Genomic DNA, 20698 nt, shown 5'->3' on the forward strand with positions numbered 1-20698 from the left:
GAAATGAGGATCCTGAATCTTTAGCTGGAATGGGAAGGTGAATGAGGCAACCAAGCCTCTGTTCTCTCCAGGCACCACAGCTGCTGCCCATGCTGCCCAGCCCATGCTGCCCATGCTGCCCATGCTGCCCATGCTGCCCATGCTGCCCATGCTGCCCATGCTGCCCATGCTGCTGTATTCTCAGGTGCTGCTACCTAGGTCCTCCCCTGAACTCCAGTGCTGTGACTTGCTCAGCTGTTCTGCTAGGCTGTGACCCTCAGACAGTGCTGCATAAACTTTCAGGTTGCAGAGCCCCTGGCCCCTGCTCCCATTCCAATCCTTTTCTCAGCTGGAGGCTGGAATGCTAAAGGGCCAAGACAGCTTTCCAAGTGGCTGGCAGTGGGGTACCACATGTCCAATAAGGTGCCATTTTCATCAGAAGAAAGAAAACCCTTCCATTCCCACTTTAGACTTTTACAAAGTAGTGCAGACCAGGGAAGAAAGGAAAGAAAGGAGAACCCAAGAGCTAGCATTAACACGGTAGGCTCCCAGTTGGAGCAAAGCAATGGGGTAAACAAAAATGACCATCCTTAAAAACCTGATACGGTTTGAGAAATTAGCATAAGTCCTAACTGGTACTGACTTAAAGCAGTGGCATAGGAAACATTTATTAGCTCCTGGAGCTTTTCAGAGAAATTAGTCCTTGAGCCGTGTTCTAAAACAGAAACCGGAGTGTATTTTAGAGCAGTGGCATATCCCCATATTTAAGTAGGATTTGCATAACCAGCTCCCTCGGCAGCAGTGCTAACTCCAGAGGGATACAAGATATGTGTTTTTCAATATTCTTATAAAAAGTGCCGAGTATCCAAAACAAATGAGGAAAAAACAAAACCAGAAGCCAAGCTGTGAGGCACAGTTCTACTGGGTCCTCTTGCCCAAATGCACCCTGTTAAGGCCCTTTCTCTTCTAGTCTGCCCTTTGTAGTCCCATGATGTCAGATATTAAAAACTCATGATGATGTTTTCCTCTTCTTAAATGTAAGAAAAATATTGAGGTACCCATTTCTGACAAAAGTATGTAAAGATTAAAAAGACTGATAACATCTAGTGTTGGAGATATAATAGGAAAAAGGATCTTTCATACATCTGTGGCTAGATGTTAAGTTTTGTTCCTTTTTAGGGGAGAAACTGATGGTTTAATTTAAACTCTTAGAGAAGAAAAGGGATTTTCTCACCCTTAGGTCCAACAACTTCACACCAAATATTTATCCCAGGGAGCTAAATGAATCAGAACTTAGAACCTTGTCCATTGAGTATTTAAGGGTCCCCTATTCATAATGTGAGAGACGGACACAATTTAAATATTTTAAATATGTGACTACTCAGCTCATTTGTGTTAAGCACTCAGAGCAACACTGTACAGAAATGAATATAATGGCATATGAGATGTGGGCCCAATTTGAAATATTTAAAACATAGTATATAGTCACTTATACTAATCACTCAGTGGAACATTATACAACCATATGTATGATGGTATTATATGATTATAATATATAAATATATGCTCAGCATCATAAAAGGAAGCCCAAAATGCTGATATGTCGATATGTCATTGAAAAAATAGTCATGGGCCACTAGTATATGTACATATCTGAAAAGGTATACATCAGGATGCTAATTTTGGCTAGGTGTGAAGATTACCCCGGCCTGTATCATCTTCTCCTTGGTACATGCATATGAGAGAGAAACAAAGCAATAGGCATCACTTTTCATCACGAAAGTAGTCTTGATCAGAAAAAGGGGAAAATTGGAACTATTTTGCTGTCAAGTCTTTTAGTCACTTATTTTGGTGAGGAAAGAAGACATCGATACATTGTCATAGATTGCAGTTGTAGAGCCTCAGACCCCTGGAGGTTGATAACCTGTCCCTCAGCTAACAAGTAAGGCCAGAACTGGTGGACTCTCCAGTTAGAGGAGCTGAAAGTTCACAAGGCAAGGGGATTCTGGTGGCAGTCACTCGGCTCATCCCCGTGAAAGCTCTTAAAGGAGGAAGGGTTTACCCTGGCTTTCTGTCGGAAGATGCAGTCCACCACAGCAGAGACGCAATGGAGCAGAGAGGGGGAGCTGGCACCCAGCAGGTGTTTTCCATTTTCCCTCTTGCTTATTCAGTTTGGAACCCATGGGATGGTGCCTCCCACATTGAGGGCAACTCTTCTCCCCTCAGCTAGTCATCTTTGGAAAAGTTCCCTCAAGCACACACCCTAGTGAGATACCTCCTTAACGCCCTAGGTTAATCTAAGTAAACTGGCCATGGATGTTAACCCGGTATCTTAGTTAGGGTCTAACTGTGAACAGACACCATGACCAATATAAGTCTTATAAAGGACAACATTTAATTGGGGCTGGCTTACAGGTTCGGAGGTTCAGTCCATTATCATCAAGGTAGGAGCATGGCAGCGTCCAGGCAGGCATGGTGCAGGAGGAGCTGAGTTCTACATCTTCACTTGAAGGAAACCAGGAACAGAGTGAAACATCCTCAGGCAGCTAGGAGGAGGGTCTCCAAGCCCACCCCACAGTGACACACTTCCTCCAACATGGCCACACCTAATAGTGCCACTCCCTGGGCCAAGCATATGCAAACCATCACACCAGGTCATGGTGCCTACTGACCTTTGTGCTGCTCCCTGGATCAGACTCCCAGACAGCTTCCTCCGCAGGTGAGACACAGACCCTCAGCTCATCCGAGTGGGAACCAAGCAAATCATCTACAGAGCCACATTTTCATGGTCTGGGCATTCAGTATAGAATAGAAATGGCGGCCTGCAGTCCCACCAAGAGGGGAAAAGGCAGAGAGGGTGGAGGTGGAGACCGACCGGAGAGATTTCACTGGGCCTTGGCAGGTACCTACTGGTGGTGGTAAAGGTAGTTGAATGGAAAAGGAAATCATGCTACACACATCAGCTTTTTAAGTTTTGTAATGAAAGATTCATTAACATGTGCACTTGATTCTTGTGAAGTTAATGCAAGAATCTGTCCTTTAAAGAGCATTTTAACACCTTGTTCTCTGTGTGTTCAAAGCTAAAGAGCATACAAGGTAAAAATAGGCAATGACACCTGGGACAGAGCTGGGGAGAGCGGGGGCACTGCTGGGGAGATTGGTGTGCCCTCCATGTTATCCCTCAACCCTTGGAGAGTTCCTTATTCCTTATTAGAACTAAATAATAGAGCTGGGAGATGGCTAAGTGGCTAAGACAGCTGGCTATACAAGAACGAAGACCTAAGATCGGATGCCAGCACTCACATAAAAAGCCAGGCATGACTACGCATACCTGTGGTTTCGGTACTCGGGCCAGAGACACGAGGGTCACTGGGGCTGCCTTGCTGTCAGCCTAGCTACAAGTTCAATCAGAGATTCTATGTCAAAGGAATAAGGGAGAGGAAGGTAGAGCTGGGAAACTGATGTCTTCCCCTGGCCTCTGTGCATGCACATTAACCTTTCTAGTTGCCAGTGTGAACCCTGGGAGAGCAGGGCCTAAACATGAATCAGACTAAAACCAACTTTATTCAGAGCACCTAACAATTTATACTCTCGGGGTTAAGAAGTGTCACCTGAGTAAAGTGTGCAATCACAAGGATGCCACATGTGGCAAAAGCAATTTTTTTCCCCACAGAGGCACATGAATAACCACAGCTGAAGTAAACTCACTCCTATCCGATACACCTAGGAGGAGCATGAAAACACATTCTAAGAGCAAGTTTGTGGTTTGAAGAAACTGAGGTCACAGGACTCTTGTTTTCTCGGAGATTTCTTACAAGATCTTAGAATTCTCACAGTACCTTATTCTTGAACTGTGTTCTGACACACTCGCACAAAAACATGTACCTCTGCATATGTGTGCACGCACACACACACACACACACACACACACAGAGAGAGAGAGAGAGAGAGAGAGAGAGAGAGAGAGAGAGAGAGAGAGAGAGAGAGAGAGAGATGGACAGACAGACTGGAGGCACCAAGAAGCCTTGAAAGGCTCCAACACCTAGCTCTAATTCACATGAGAATTGCCAGTCTCAAGTCAGCACAGGCTCTTCAACTACGGCCAGAGTCCCCTGATATTACCTCTTACACATCTTTATCTACCATTGTGACTTGAAAGCATTGGAGCCCCTTCCAATCTCTTCCTTTTCCTGCTGTACCCTCCATAAAGAAAGCTGTATGGTGTGCGTGTCTGAAACCTCCCCAAGGACCACGGAGGCCTCCTCACCTCCTGCTTGGAGCACCTTGTCTGCAGGCTTGTTCAATAGCTGCTCCTTGGCTGCAGGAAATGGCTCCCTGACTAAAAGACTGTTTTGTCCCATGTCATCAAAGGAACAGGGACAGTTTGCTAGCTGTGCTGAGTAACCTTCCTCCTAGGGCTGCCATGTGAGGAACAAGCTTGACAGAAATGACTCCTACGAGTCACCCGGAAACTAACAAAACCCAACCTGTGACCTTAGAACCTGCCCTGCTTTGCAACCAGCATATGCTTTCCAGTGTGCAGTGCTAATGTGCGTCTCAATTTGTTTAGGCACCAATAAGCTGTAATCGATACAGGATAAGATGTAACTCTAATTGAAATGAACGGAACGTACACAAAGAAACAGTTTAAATGAGGCATAGGAAGCAGAGACTCGACAGGCAGCGTGTGTGTCTCGATTCTCATCTAAAACCAGACAGTAACAGAGGCTAACTGTGTCTGAGAAAAGGCCGGCTGTCAGACAAGTGTGATGATGAACCTCATCCTCCAAGACCACCTTTCTAACTCTTTAATCTCCAGACTCTAGCGACCAGCTAGTGAGGGAACAAATACGGTGCAATTTGCTGCCCCTTGCAAAAAATCACACGCCAGCATTATGCTTTTCAAATACGACTCCACACGTTCGGTTAGGGTAGCCCCACGACCCCTTTCCATTATTCCTCAGTGAACTGACAAATTGAATTTCAGAGCCTGTGAAGCTGCGGCCGAGACCCTAGCCCACAGTGACTTCCCACTGTGTTACCAGTACAGCATGACAGAGCCGGCTGGCTTCATGATCTCCACTGCAGAATGAAAAGATGCTGGGCACTCCGAGGACAGCTTGCAGAAAGCCAAGCTCTACACTGCCTCTCATCTGTCACACGAGAGAACCAGACACCAGCTCTTCGGGTTTTTTCCTTATTGCAAGGCAGATTCCTAGAAGAAGGGTTTTCAGCGGTGGCTGGGGTTTTCCGTCCCTGCAGGCTCACACACTTAAGTGCACCAGCTGCATCACGCGCCTGAGCCTGGAGGCATCTGCAGGAGATACCGGCCGTGCTCCTGAGAGGCCCAAGTGCCCTGAATGTGTGTGAGGAAGGACGGAGCTTCATTGGTTTGTGAATGCTCACAGAGAGTGAAGAATGTTATACACACACACACACACACACACACACACACACACACACACTCACACACACACACTAAGCTTGTTTTGTTCGGGTGACGATTCTAAAGGCAGTGTCACATAGCTGGGAAGATGGCTAAGTGGGTAAAGGGTTTCTTGCGCAAATGTGGGGAAGAATGAATCTCTAGAGCTCACCCAAACCCCAGGCAGGTAGGCCTAGTGGTTCTTCTGTAACCCCAGAGAGTGTTCACAAGGCAGGGAAAGCAACAGGAGAGCCGTGGAGCAAAAGACCGGCTGGTCTCACCAAACTAGCCTGCTCTGAGTCCAGTGAAGAGTGGTCAAGAAAGATACCCACTGTGAACCACCGGCCTCCGCATACACATGCCTATACCCAGGTGAACATGCAAACACATGTGCACAAATGCTGCTTATGTAAGCATGCAAGAGAAACAAAATGTCATACTTTTAAAATGAGTAATCTCTTGTTAGTTCCCTAACAGTCAATTTTTTTTTCTAGTTTTTCTAAGAATGTACTTTGTTCAGGTTTGCCCACGCTAGGCTCCAATCTAATGTGTTTTGTCATTGCAATGGAGAGGCAAGACACATGTGTGCAAACATACATGTGCACAAACATGCACATCAAAAATAAAGGAAACTAAGAATCTACTGGAAAATCGCCATGAAGGAGTCAAAGCATTGAAATTTCCAGAGAAGACTAGTTTGTCCCACTCATTTGTTTTTCTTAGTTAGTTAATTTGTGTGCTTGTGTACTCGTTCATGTATGTGTGCAAGTGTGCACATGTGTAGAGAGGCCAGAAATCAACCTCTTCTCCATCTCTTTTCTTTAAAAAAAAGATTTATTTGTTCAACATGTCTTTACTTGTATGTATGGATGTGCACTGCAGAGGCCAAAAGAGGATGTCAAACCCCTTGGAATTAGGGTTAGAGATGGTTGTGAGCCACCATGTAGGTGCCAGGAATTGAACCCAGGTCCTCTGGGAGAGAAGCAAGGGCTCTGAACCACTGGCCCTCTCTCCATCCCAGTCCACCTTATTATTTGAGGTAGGGTCTGTCACTGAACCTCATCGGTAGTGGGAGCTCTGTACTAACTCATCTGGCCAGCAAGCTCCATGGACTCCCCCAGTCTCTTTCTTTTTTAGCACTGAGATTACAGGTGCACACTTACATCTGCCCCTGGATCAAACCGAAGACTCGATGCTTGAATAGCAAACACTTGACTAACCAAGCTACTGCCAGCCCTGACTTGCCCCATTCTTTGAAAGAGCAAGGTGGCGACTGGGAAGATGGCTCAGTGGGAAAAGCACTTGCTATGCAAGCATGAGGACTGGAGTTTGGATTTCTAGAACCCACGTAAATGCACACATGTGGTGGCCACTTGTATAGCACTCAGCAGGAAGGGACAGGGGTCTTCAGGCAAGCTGGCTAGCCAGGCTAGCCAAAATTGGCAGCCTCCAGGCTTAGTGAGAGACCCTGCCTCAATATATAAGGTGAAGGACAATTACAAGGGACATCCAAAGTCAATTTGGACTTACATACACACATGCACACAAATGACATCACACACACACACACACACACACACACACACACACACACACACACACACACCAAATGAAGATGTAAAAAAAAGAAGATACACTTTAGATTTCTTTTCCTAAGGTTTCTCTTATTGTTACAATGCACTGCACAACAGATGGGAGTGGGATGTGGTGATAATGTCTCGGGAAGAGTATCTTGCTTCCCCCCTCTCAGAATTTCATTGTGCATATTAGAGTCTCTGGGAAGAAATCTGCTTAACTTTGTTCAGTCAAGTACTTTCCAATGTATCTCTCTGGGGGCAGTACTTTCTCCCATGCTCCTCCTTTTTCAAGTCAAGAAACAGTGTAAACATTGCATTATGGGCCTTAGAGACTTCCAGAGGTTTGAAGGAGGGAGAATCCATTGATCAAGCTGGTCCAAGGAGACTCGGGAGGTATTTGCACTGGTCTCTAGTTTCTAAAAGACCCCGTGAGCTAGACAGGGGCTCAGAACAGATTTCCATGCTGGGGCAGGACTAGGGCCACACCCTTTTTCTAGATTTTCCATAAAGCTTGCCAGCACTTTGAAGGAACATAGAGAATACACAACCTTAAGTGTCCCACAGCCTTCAGGATTTTCTTGGACTAGACAAGAGTGAGTCTCTTATCCAGTACCCAGACTGCATCGAGGGCATGCTGGGTCCAGAGGGAGAGCAGAGGACTTGGAGGCAGAAGAACATGGGTCAGTAATGTCTGGGAAGAGCTGGGTATTCACCAGGACACCTGGGGAAAAGCCCTTACCTTTCTGAACCTTGTTTCTTCCTTAGAGTTCTAGGCACAATGGAAGTGTTTAGCTCAGAAGGCTGTGACTATCTTGTTAGATATTCAAGAGCACTTTTAAAATCAAAATTCATCTAAATACTAGCTAATTTAAATTTACTGTCAAGAATATTCTTTTCCTGAACTGTGTGGCCTAACATTCAGGATTTACCCAATGCATCTAACAATTACTAAATACTTACTGAGTCCCAGGCACTGAGATGGGTGCTAATAAAGAATGTGGAAGGCAGTCACTCTGATCCTTGGCCTTCCGTATGGAGACACGTGATGCTAAGTAATGGCAGGTCCCTTCTCCCCAGGCCTGATGTACTTTAAATGACTCTACTATTTATAACCTCCTCTGAGGTGGATTCATGAATGGTCCACACATATTGAGATGAATTAATCAGTTTATAAATGAGTAAGATTTAAAATGTAGCACTGGGGGTAACCTTAAAACCAGTTCACCAGTTTATAACTGGGGAAAGCTCAGATCCAGAATACCTGAAATATACCCAGAATCACTCTGTGTGTGTGTGTGTGTGTGTGTGAGAGAGAGAGAGAGAGAGAGAGAGAGAGAGAGAGAGAGAGAGAGAGAGAGAGAGAGAGAGAGAGAGAGAGAGGAGAGTTTGATCGATCTGGCTGGCTGGCTTCCTATTTGCAATATCCCTCTTGTCTCTGCCTCCTGAATGTGGGATCACAGTCCTGTGCCCCCAAGCCTAGCTGGAAGATGCTATCTTGACCTTGCCCTGTGTTTTTGGCTACATTCAATTGTGCCAAACTCGTTTCCTGTGAAAACTTAACAGTTCACTAGATGTTAGTAAGTTCTTGGTCTGGTAACGTCAGACGCCGTGGTCAGTCCTGCCTCCGCTTGAGAGGTCTGGAGTGTACTGTGACCGTTGAAGCATCCTGTAGCAAGGAGATTCTTCTGCCACACTGCGCCTGACGTTCCCAAGCTTATCTGACCACAGAGTGCACCGGCACCTCTGGAATACGGAATGTGGCAAACGCACTGAGCAGAAAGTACAGCCTTACATCAACTTGGTAAAGTCTCTGGAAACCTGGTGCTGCTCCTGAACCCACACAACTTTAAAGGGGGAAGTTTCAGGGTCTTAAGATTTCATGTAGGCTGTGTTGGAATACACAGAGACAATACCAGAGAGATCCATTTCTTTACATGGACAGCGTCCTTTTAATCAGTGACTGGCACGGGATGCAACAGAAGCAGAAGGAATGAGTTTTGCAAACCTTTTTGGAGAGGAAAACAATGTTTATCTTTTTTTTTCAACAGCAATCCTAATAATTTTTATTACAGTTTTCAAGCTTTTTAAAAATTATGATTTTCGCTGTCCTTTTAGGCATCCACAAACCCAGAGTTCCCCAGCCGGCTGTGATGTCACCTCGGGACATGCAGATAAGGAAGCCGGGAATGCTGGTGCTGAGGTAAAACCTGGTACCCTCCCTTCATTCCCTTCCCAGTTCATGGGCGTTCAGGTCTAAATCCATGGTCGCAGAGCCTGCCTGTGACTGCCGGGTCGGGCCATCCGAACATGAAACTTGTAGTGCTATTTTGAAGTTTTTAAGACAAAAGCCCAACTAAAGAACCCTGGTTCAGTGGAGAGACAGGGAGGTACAGTGAAGAGAGAATCAAAAGCCTGGAAATTTGCTGCTGAGAATAAACGCCGGCCGCTCCCCGAGGTGATTTGCTGAGCGCTCCACTCTGCAGCTGCTGGAGCCTCTCTCGGAGAGAGGACCTGAGGTTCTCTGGTAGCACTTTGATACTCTGCTTGAATTCAGCATGTGAAATGGAGGCGTCTCTCTGTGACTTGGAGCCCACAGCAGGCTTTGAAGTCTGATCCAATTTTTGCTGCCTCCTATTTGATGTTGAAAGGGTGAAATGAAGAAAATGTACAGTTTTTGCCAGTAACTCTGCTGAGCATATGTAAGATTTAAAAAAAAATCCTTTGGAAGATGTGCTTAGAAATGGCAGATTAATACCTTCCTATAGGTTTTCTTTGTTTCTCCTTTAAGGATAAAAATTAAGTAAAGATGAGAATTAGCTCGTGCCTGGGTTTTTTTTTTTTCCTGTCCTGCATTGTAAGTGAATGAAGAAGGGATTGGGTACAATTGCGTGGGCAGAGTGCACCGCAGCTGGGCTGGCTCCTAATTGCCCCAGGAGAGGACTATGGCTCAGTTCTGTACAAGACCTAGGAAGCACACGGGCATCACCAGTGCAGTCAGGGGAAAAGGTCCCTTAGTTTAATGAAAGTCCCTAAGGCTACTTCATCAGAGGATAAACATGGCCTTTCTCTCACTGGATCTTTTGGTAGCTCTCAGTTGCTGGAACCGATGTGTCACCATCTCAGGTGTGTCACACTGCCACAGCTCACCACAGACCGAGCCCCTGCGAAGTCTCTCTCAAACCAGGTAAGGAAGACATTCAGAATGCACACAGTGCAAGCATTTGTATGCCGGTGTCTGTCCTAGTGAGTTGTTGCGGGGGCCTATCTAAAGTCAGGATCCAATTAGTGAGACTGTGTGATGTCAACAGGAGGCCTTAAAGGCATATATTTGAAAGTAGCAGTTTTAAGATGGGCACAGTGACCCACTCCCAGCACTTAGGAGGTAGAGGCAGGAAGATCAGGATTCACAACCAGCCTTGGATACCCAGCAAGTCTGGGGCCAGCATGGGCAGCATCAGGACTCTGCCTCAAACAGCCAAATGCATACATAAGTGTTACCTCCTGCTCATGTGCTTAAATGAATGTCATAGGCCACATTCCCTTATAAAATCCTCAAATTATGAAAGTGTTCCAAAACATCTTTTGTTAAAGTAAAAGATAAAGAGGTATCTAGATTATAGCAGAGTCAATCCTCCTAGATCAAAATCTCTGGCTTAGCAATGAATACTCTGGGTAGCAAGGCCATCTACCTAGCAAAAGATGTCTCACCACTTGTCCTCGGTGCCAGTGAATTCTTGTTCCTTGCTGTACAATATGATAGAAGTCAGTTTCAGGCTAGAATCATTGCTTTGGGAAGATAAAGTACAGAACATGATTGTAGAGAATATTTATGAACAGATATGGCCCTAGTTCAAGGAGGGATAATCTTGGGACTGGAGCGATGCCTCTGCAGGTAAGAACATGGATTGTTCTTCCAGAGCACTTGAGTTTGACCCCTGCTCACTGTCATCTATAACTCCAGTTCCAAGGAGTCTGACGACATTTTCTGACCTTCATGAGCACTAAGCACACACATGGTGCACATATACGTACGCGCCGCAAAACACCCATTCACTTAAGATGAAAATAATAAAATAAAATTAAAAAAAAAGAAAGAAAGAAAAAGAAAGCTCTCTACTTCAAATGTGTTGTTAGATCCCGTGTCAGCCTGATCTGCTTCGATGAAAGGTGGAGTTATTTCTCAGATCGCTTCAATGTTCTTCTTTGCCCGTCTTCCAGTCAGTGAAAATGCTGTGTGATTCGAAGTGGAAGTACACTAGAATGTGTGCTGTCTTCCAGCCCACAGTGGAACTTTCACTCTTAGCAACCAGACAGGAAGTGGACACGAGAGTAGAACCTTCCACGTGGATACTGCAGCTCATGAGAACAAACGTTCAGACTCAGGGTTTCCTCACAGACAGACAGTGTTCAGGAATGTTCTACTTCACAACACCTGCAATCCCTAAGCTGTAGCAAAGCCTACAGTTAACTGCTTGATCATAAGCATAGGACCCGTTTGATCTCCAGAGCCCACATTAAAAACACCAGGCTCAGAGGGAGACAGAGACATGAGAATCCCTACTTTCGCTACCTATTGTCTAGACTAAATTGGTGAGCTCCAGGCCGATGAAAAGTCTTGCTTCACAGGAGGTGGACAGCATTCTTGAGAATGGCACAGGGAAGTGTCCTCTGGGTTACACAAATACATCCACGTGCACACATACCCTCCACACATTAAAAATAAACAGGATCCATGAATTTCCCCCCCCTAAAATAAAGTGAGTGTTGTTGAGTAGCTAGAAGCACAGGGTTGAAGCCAGATCCCTCTTCATTCACATCTGTGCAATGTTAACCAGTTATACAATATATTGGTAACTTTTCTTGTTATTTTGAGGAAATGGAGTTACAGATTTTGTTAAAAAGCCAAGTGATGGTGGTGCATGCTTTTAATCCCAGCACCTGGAAGACAGAGGCAGGCAGATCTCTGTGGGTTCAAGGTCAACCTGGTCTACCTAGAAAGTTCCAGACCAGCCATGGCTACATGGTGAAACCCTGTCTCAACAAGAGAAAACAAAACACTCCTGACAGAGAGTGTCATACGAGACACTGGGTTTACTTTTACCTCACAGTTTAAGGTGAAACAGTCCCTGGTGGTGGGGAGGTGTGGAGGCAGGAGTATGAGGTGCAAGGTCACAGTGAATCCACAGTCGTGAAGCAGAGAGCTGCGAATGCTGGTGCTCAGGGGGTACCTCTTTTTTTCTCCCATTTTATGTCATTTTATTATTATATTTTACTGCCGTTTTACTCACTCTTGGACCCCATCCTACACAGAGATGTCACACGTTTTTGGGATGGCTCTTTCCTCGCTAGTTAAACCTCCCTGGAAACTCCCTTAAAGACTAAAGACATGCCCTGACCTGCACTTACTAATGCCGTCTGTGTCTTTAAGCATCTCACACACACACGAGCTCTACAGCAGTCCTCGTGTGTGTGTGTGTGTGTGTGTGTGTGTGTGTGTGTGTAACTAAGAAGGGCAGCATCTACCTGCAGGAAGGCTGTGTGTAGACCAGTGAGCCAGGGAAGGGCACTGCTCACAGTGAGGGGTGCTCAGGGGCTGTGTGACTTGCCATTTCTACAGAAGTGCTCAAGTATGAGTGGCTGGTGGAGAAATCTAGTTCTTACTGTAAGACACTGTAGTCATGGTGGGGTAGTTCGGGAATCAACACATACTGTGTTTCTAACCAATGGTGTAAAAGAGATCGTATTGAAATTATCTTTCTTAGTCTTCAGAAACATACTCCCCAAAGTCAAACAAACTTCCTAGGAAGTTGCAAATTTGACTTTTAGAAATGGATCTTAGGTACTACCTCACAGCTGTCCCTTCCTTCACAGCTGTATCTTGGGTCAATCGCCATCACTTTTATTTTCTCCTTATATTCATTAATGTGGCATCTACCCTGAGTGGTTTCCCTGGCTCCTTTCTCCTCCTCCTCTTATGCACAGAAGCTTAAGATGCATTTCCAAAGCTCAACTGGTCATACCATTCCCTTTCTCCACGCTTCATGGTCTCCTCAGCCCCCCATGTCAACTCTTGACATGTCATTGAAGGCTTCATGTTCTTGTGCCAGTCTCCCAGTCTAGCCCTGATGTTCACCAGTCCCTCTTTCTCCTTTTGTGGGTCAGAAATCCTGAGCTACTCTCTACTCTGTGGACATGTCTAGCCTATTCTTTCTTTCACGGCGTTGTTCGTGTTGTCCCCCCGACCCTATGTCAGAATCCTCTGTGTTCTTCATGGTCCCTGAGGATCCCTGTTCTGTGCCCTTTGATTCTGCACATAGTTCTCTCATCCCACCATGTGTTCCAGCTGTTTCCATGCTTGTGGCAGGTTTTAAACTCTCTGGGATCACAATTCATGGTCACTGAGGATAAAACCTGAACTTCACGCTGGCCTAGGCTTTACCACTCAGCAGCATCCTCAAGCTCCTGGACAGGTTTCTGCATGCAAAGCCATAATGAAGTTCAATGGACACAGGAAGGAAAGGAAACTACTGGGGTAAGCAAGCCCTAGAAAAGACACAGATGCTAAAACACATTGGGACAAACTCGAAGTCTCCCAAAGTTTATATATAAAGCCATGCTGACTTGACTAGACTTGAAATCGCCAGGAGACACACCTCATGGAGTGGGTAGGAGGGTATTTCCAGAAAGGTTTAACTGAAGAGGCAAAGTCCCCCTGAGAGTGGGCATCACCAGTGTATGGGCTGGGGGCTCAATAGGAAAAGCAATGCAAGCTAAGCATCAGCTCTGCTTCCAGACTGAATACGGTGTGAACAGGAAGTCACACTCCAGCCACCAGGCCGTCCCCCCAGAGAGAACTACATGCTCAAACTGGGAGCTGAAATAAAGTCTTCCTTCCTCCAGATGTTTGTGGCAGGCATTGCTCACAACAAGGGGAGAGTAATACAGACACACTCATAGCTCATAAAACGAGTGGCTGTGTATGCAAGTGCTCTCCTCTTACTGTTGTTGCTTCTTTCTGTCTTTTATTTTGATATTGCAGGTGGGTCCAGCTCTCAGATATCCACCTGCCTCTGCCTCCTCAGTGATGGGATTATAGCCACTGTGCCTAGGTAATCCTCTGCCTTTGATGGCCCATTATTTCCACCTGGTTTTGCGGAAGACAGAAAGGAAATGCTGTGACCTTTACCATTCTTAAGGCAACACCAGCGCCCGACAGTTTTTCTTCTGACCCAGGGAACACCACCACAGTTCCAGAAAAGCACCGGTGGGTCAGGACCAGGAGTAAACCCTGAGTCCTCAGTCTGGAGCTCTAGAGCAGCCATCAAAACACTGTTTAAAGTTGGGAATTGGACACAGCCCTTAGCTAAAGAGTCCAAGACTGTTTCCAACTGGCCCACATGAGCTCCAATACACACAGTGCACTTGGACAGAGACGGGCGCCCACCACTTTATCAAATATTTGACAGGATCGATAGGGACATGTGCAAACTCAAACTGGTTCTTGCTACATAAAGATGTATTCCTCGGGCATTTGTCCTTTTCCTTGTTTAATCAGATTTATTTGTAAAATTACTATTAACACTTTCTACATTGCCAGAACCTGTCCTGGGCCGCCAATTTTCAAATTGTTCTGAAAGCCCTGTGTTGTTTGTTTGTTTGATTGCTTCCTGATTTGCAGTTTGGTAGTTTTGCAACGTATAATACAAAGAAATTTTAGAAAAGCAATTATCCACTAAAAGTAACTAGAAAAGCGATCGCGACTTTGGATATTTTGCTTGTCAAACTGATTTCAACTTTGCCTACATTTCTTCCTCTCAGTTTGATCACTCTGAAGCCCTTCATTAATCTCACCAGGCACCAGGAATGCCAGTCGGCCTGAAGCCTGAGTGTCAGTGAGTGACAGTCACATTCCTGATCACTCAAAGCCTCAGCTCTCTTGTGTGCACTCCTTTTGCAACTAGAACAGAGTGCTCCAAATGCCAGTTGTTTCTGTAGTGTCGCTGCCAAAAGTTAAGGATTTCTTATGGGTCTACAGTGAATAAGAAGTTTGAAGGATGAAGAGACAGAGTCCACAACAGTGGCCAGCCCTCCCTCCTTACCCAGAGTTCATAGTGAAATCTGCCTGTGGTGAAAGCTGGAAGAGAGTGGCCCACTGACAGTAGGTAACTGGAAGTGATGAGAGCACGTGCCAGGCCACCATTGCAGAGCCATGAAGCTCCCTGTCTTAATGAGTGCTCCATTGCTTCGAAGAGACACCATGAACAAGGCAACTCTTATTTAAAAAAAGAAGGGGGGCAGGATTGCTTACATTTTCAGAGTCCATTATCATCATAATGGGGAGCACAGTAGGGAGCATGGTACTAGGGCAATACTGAGAGCTGCATCCCGACCTGCAGGCCTAGAGAGACAGAGACAGAGAGACAGAGACAAAGACAGGGAGAGACAGAGAGACAGAGACAAAGACAGGGAGATAAAGAGAGAAAGACAGAAAAGCAGAGACACAGAGACAAAGAGAGAAAAAGACAGGGAAACAGAGAGACAGTCAGAGACACAGACAGAGAGAGACAGAGAGACAGAGAGAGACAGAGACAGAAACAGAGACTGAACTTTGCAAGAGTTTTAAAAAACCCAAAGCTCACCCCCAAGGGACACACTTCCTCCTCCATTAAGGCCATGCCTACTCCAACAAGGCCGAATCTCCTAATCCTTATAATCCTTTCAAACAGTTCCACTCCCTGGTGATTGATCATTCAAATCTATGAGCCTATAGGGGTCATTCTTATTCACACCGCCACACTCTCCACAGTCTTCCACAATCTGGTCTTGTCCCTGCCCTGTAGGAAAGCTCATTACGAAGTCTGTGACATTATTTCTGCCTAGATTGTTCCTGTCTTGGCAGTGCTGCCCGTGAGAGTTAGGTCGTGATGTGCTTTCTGCCGCTGCCAAGTCCTGGCATTGACCCAGGACATCAGGAGCACAGCTGCCAAGGAAGACAAGACAGTGCTGTACAGGAGCCAAGTCAAGGCCCTGAGCGTCCGGGAGTGATGCCTGTGGCAGGACTGCGAAGTGAGCCTGGACAGATTTTGATTTTAGCTTGTATGATGTCTTAAGTGATGCACGTAGACTGCCACCTTCTTAAATTCAATGTAAATTTAACTTTAAAATCAAACACAATTGTTTTGTGGTAGAAATGGAGTTATGAGTCTTCATTGTACTTCAGCTCGTTTTCTGAAATAGGATATAGTACTTTTTCCTATTGTTGCTGTTGCTGTTGTTGTTGTTGTTGTTGTTGTTGTTGTTGTTGTTGGTGGTGGTGGTGGTGGTGGTGGTGGTGGTGGTGGTGGTAGTAGGTGGTGGTGATGGTGGTGTGTGTGTGTGTGTTTGAGACAAAGACTTGGTATGCATCCTTGACTGGTATCTTAATTACTTTCTATTGCCATGATAAAAAATACCACAGCCAAGGCTACTTCTATAAAAAACATTTAATTTGGGGCTTATGGTTTTAGAAAGTTAGGGTCTATGATCATCATCATGACAGAAGCATAGTAGGAGGCAGGCAGGCATGATACTAGAGTAGTAACTGAGAGCTTACATCTGATCTACAGACGTAGGCAGAGAAAGAGCTAACCAGGAATGTTGTGGGCTCTCAAAGCCTATCCCCAATGATACACCTCCTCCAACAAGACCACACCTCCTGATCCTTCCCAAACAGTTCCGCCAACTCTGGGAGCAAACATTCAAACATGCAAGCCTATGGGTGCCACTCTCACTCAAACCATCACATCTGTCATGAAACTACCTGTGCAGAACAAATTAGCACCAACCATACTAAGAGATCTGCCTACCTCTGCCTCCCTGGTGCTAGGACTAAAGGCATGCACTACCTCACCCAGCTGTTATATTTTAATAGACTTTGAGTCTCTGTTGGTTTGTTTCCAGAACACTGAGCAAAAGAGTGAATGATTTCAATGTAGTCCTCCCCATTCTATCCCTCTACAATTGACATGTTCCAAGGAATTCCCTGTAGCTCCCTGGGATGTCACTTGCTTACACTGCACAGCCCCTGGTTCAGTCCCTAGCACCATGAAAATGTTTTTGCCTCAGTGAGAGTCATTTGAAAGCCAATATTGGCACATTATTAACTAGCTTCTGCGTTTCATGTCAGGGTTCATTCTGTGTATTGTGCATGCCATGAGTTTTGACAAACAGACATGGCCGCTATCCACTGTATGGTCTAGAGCAGTCTCACTGGGCTACAAATCTCACCTGTGCCCCCATCTACTCTTTGCTCCCTCCTGCTGCTCAAGCCTCTAGAAACCACTGATTTTTTAAAAAATCTATTTTATAGTCTCCATTGTTCTAAGTCTTCCGAACTTTCATACATTGGAACACAGTGCACATCCTTTTCTCATTGGCTTCTTTCACTTAGCAGTGCATCTCTGAAGCTGTGTTATGTTTTTATCATGGCTCTATGGTGTAGGGCTCTGGTGCCTGGAGCTATCCCATGGAGATCTCTCACCCGACTAGGTGTGTGGGTTCAGGCGACGGGGAGAGAACTCGGGCAGGGACGGGGAACAGCTTTTGCCACCCCTGCTGCTGATTCTGCTCCTTTCTGCTGCTGCCTGTTTGGTTGCCCAGGTCGGGCTGAGCCAACAGGAGACTAAGGGGTGCAGGGGAGCTTCTGACGATGATTTCAGCAGAGCAAATCTCTTCTCCAAGCAGTGGTGTTACAGATCTTATAACAGAAGTTCTCAGACAATGGAATAATTAATCCTGAACACGACACTTAAATACAGTTTTGGGGGGTCAGTGTCTGACAGCAGGTACTTCCTATTGGTTTGGCCTGAAAGCTTGGGAAGACCTCATCTACATATTTGGGGGCATGGTCCTGTTTCTAAGTCCGATCTTTCTTGAGCCTACATGACCTGGGGTCACATCTTCACCTGTGGAGGAGGGGCTTGGAGCATTGCTCTATGTGACTGGTCTGTCTTGAGCCTATATAACCTGTCCTCACTTGTGGAGGAGCAGCTTGGGGCATTGCTCTATGTGACTGGTCTGTCTCAAACCTCTCTACAGGAGTTTGTGGGGGACTGCAGCTAGTGAGGCCTTGATCTGGAAAGCTGGGAATGCACCTGCTGTCCCTATTAGGGTTTCAGGGGATTTGACCTGTCTCCACTAGGAATCAGGGTACCTTTCACAGCTTGCCGCCCCACACTATAGCTTGCTTGTTTTGATGGCTGCATACTATTCCATTGTATAGATGTACCACAGTCTGTTTATCTGTGTACCAACTGAAAAACATCTCCATTATTTCAGGTCTAGATAATTATTAATAAAGCTACTAGGGACATTTAGGCAAGCTTGGGTGTGGAAGTAGATTTTTGACTCACTTTGGTTAGTACTGGATTATATGACACAAGCATCTTTGCTATTTAAGAAATTGTTGCTTTCCAAAGTGACTATGCCATGTTTTGCTTCCACAATCAATGTAGAATTCTGTATGGTCTGTCTATGATGTTGTCAATACCATGGATTTGAGCCACCTATTAATTGTACAGTGCCACCCCCATTGTCATTTTAATGTGACCTGAGGGGCAGAACATATTTTCCTAGGCTTATTTACCGTCCTTACACCTTCTTAGGGTGGTATCTGCTCAGCTTTGCCAACTTCAAGTTTGTGTTGCTTGTTTTCATTTTGAACTTTAAAAGTTCCTTACTTATGTGTCTACTAGACCTTCATCAAATACATAACTTCCACATATTTTCTCCAAATCTGCTGCTGGTCTTCTGAGTCTCTCTGCATTGTCTTTTCCAGTGTAATAGTACTTTTCATGACTATAATCAGAAAGAAGAATGTTCCTAACTGCAAGATATTCCCGCCTTGGCTTGGCACAGATGGAAGATGAAACCATGATGGGTATAATATCAAAAGATGTAGCCAGACTCGGGTACAGTAGCTGGACAAGCTAAATGTAATCTCACATTAAGTGAGGGGCTGGGGGACACTTAATGACATGACTGTGTGTCAGACATAGACAGACTTTCCTCCCAGCTCCCTTGGTGCTCTCGTTTGGTCTCATGGGCTGTGATAAATACCATGAGTGAAAACAACTGGAGAAGGGAAGGGTTTATTTGGCTTCCAGGTCATAGCCCATCATGGAGGGAAACCAACGTAGGAACTGTAGTAGAGATCGTGGAGGAACACTGCTCACAGGCTTGTGTCACCGTAGATCCGAAGAGGAAAACAATCACCCAAATTATCATGACCAAATTAATTAAAGCAAGCCATTAATTAAAACAAACCGTTTAAATGTGTGTACCCCTAAGGTGAGGTTCAAGAGATTGGCGTTGGACTTGGGGAAGATGAAAAGTTTTACAGCTCGGTAGTAGGGGGTTTCCAAGTGGGGCATTTAGCAGCCAAGTAGGCAGGGTCAGGAGCAGAACACAAGCATAGCAAGTTGGTCATAGCAGTCCCCTGAAACAAAGACAGGGTGGCAAGGTGGTCAAAATAACTTTGAAACAAAGACGCGGTTGCTGTTTTCCTGGAACAAGCCTTACATTTGTAGTTAGGCTACAGATGGGGCATAGCCCAGTCCTTGAGAAAAAGATTTAATCATAAACAAAAATGAATCTAGTTTGTCTTTACTGTAAGATGTGTTTCAGTCCTAAGGTGGAGGCAGGCTGGTTTATTACCTCCCGGCTTGCTCAGCCTGCTTTTTTATACATCCCAGGCCCACCTTCCTAGGGATGACACCGCCCACAGTGGGGTGACCCTCCCACTTCAGTTAGCAATTTAAGGAACTGCTTCACAGGTGCCGGTGAGATAGCAGCAGGAAAAGGCACTTGCCGAGCAAGCCTGATACTTAGTTCAAAACCCAGAATCCACACAAAGGTGTGGGGAGAGAAAGGACTCTATAGAATTGTCCTCTGACCTCTACACTTGCACTCTGGCACCTGAACCCGCATGGAATATTAATAAATAAAGTTTAAAAAATAAATACCTCACAGACATGGCCACAGGCAAATCTGACCTGGGCGATTCTTTAGCTGAGGCTCCCTCCCCCAAGGTGACTTTTGGTTTGTGTCAGACTGAAGTAACCATTATGACATCGAGTTCTTTAACCATTTCCACTCTTTAAGGAATCTGGACATTTGTGGGGGTGGGGTATATCCACTAGAGGAAGTACTTAGGAAGAGAGAACCACCAGGAAGACCCAACCAGTTAACTGTACCATAAAACTGAGACCTATGAGGGACAGTAGTATTGAAGAATTGAACTGGCAAACAGTGCAGTCTCCAGACACTGCCTGCCCCCTTTCTGCACTGAGAAAAGCCCTTGTGACAGGAATGAGGTTGATGTCTGTTTTTATTTTAAATTATGGGATACAAACTGCTTAATGTGGAAGTGGACAGTACAGTGGGTGGTTATCATGTAGATGCCTTCACTTGTACCACAGGAATCAGCACCCGGGGCCCAGCCACCCCTTAGCCCTCAAAAGCACTTTCAGTAACGAGGCTCCAGATCGTCTCCCTGGAGTAGCTGCCCAAGCATCATGGTTTAATTTTGCCTGTTTTTAAGCATCATGGTTTAATTGTGCCTGTTTTTAAGCTTTGTGTAACCAGGACCACACATGTGTACTCTTTGGTGGGTAGCTTTTTCTTCTGCTATTGTTCCTTTCACATTCTTTTTTAAAAGACTGAGTTGTTTTCACTGCTG

At 45.5% G+C, this 20698-nt stretch overlaps 1 protein-coding gene across 1 annotated transcript in view; it reads left to right on the forward strand.

Moving 5' to 3' along the window:
- Myo3b (myosin IIIB) overlaps positions 1-20698 on the forward strand; it is a 348212-nt gene that overhangs the window by 254830 nt on the left and 72684 nt on the right. Inside the window, exons 29-30 of the mRNA XM_032901950.1 lie at positions 9097-9181; positions 10069-10165. Coding sequence (XP_032757841.1) covers positions 9097-9181; positions 10069-10165 — 182 coding nt within the window. The remainder of the gene's footprint in view (positions 1-9096; positions 9182-10068; positions 10166-20698) is intronic.

Source organism: Rattus rattus, chromosome 5, assembly GCF_011064425.1.
Source record: "Rattus rattus isolate New Zealand chromosome 5, Rrattus_CSIRO_v1, whole genome shotgun sequence".
NCBI classification, from domain to species: Eukaryota; Metazoa; Chordata; class Mammalia; order Rodentia; family Muridae; genus Rattus; species Rattus rattus.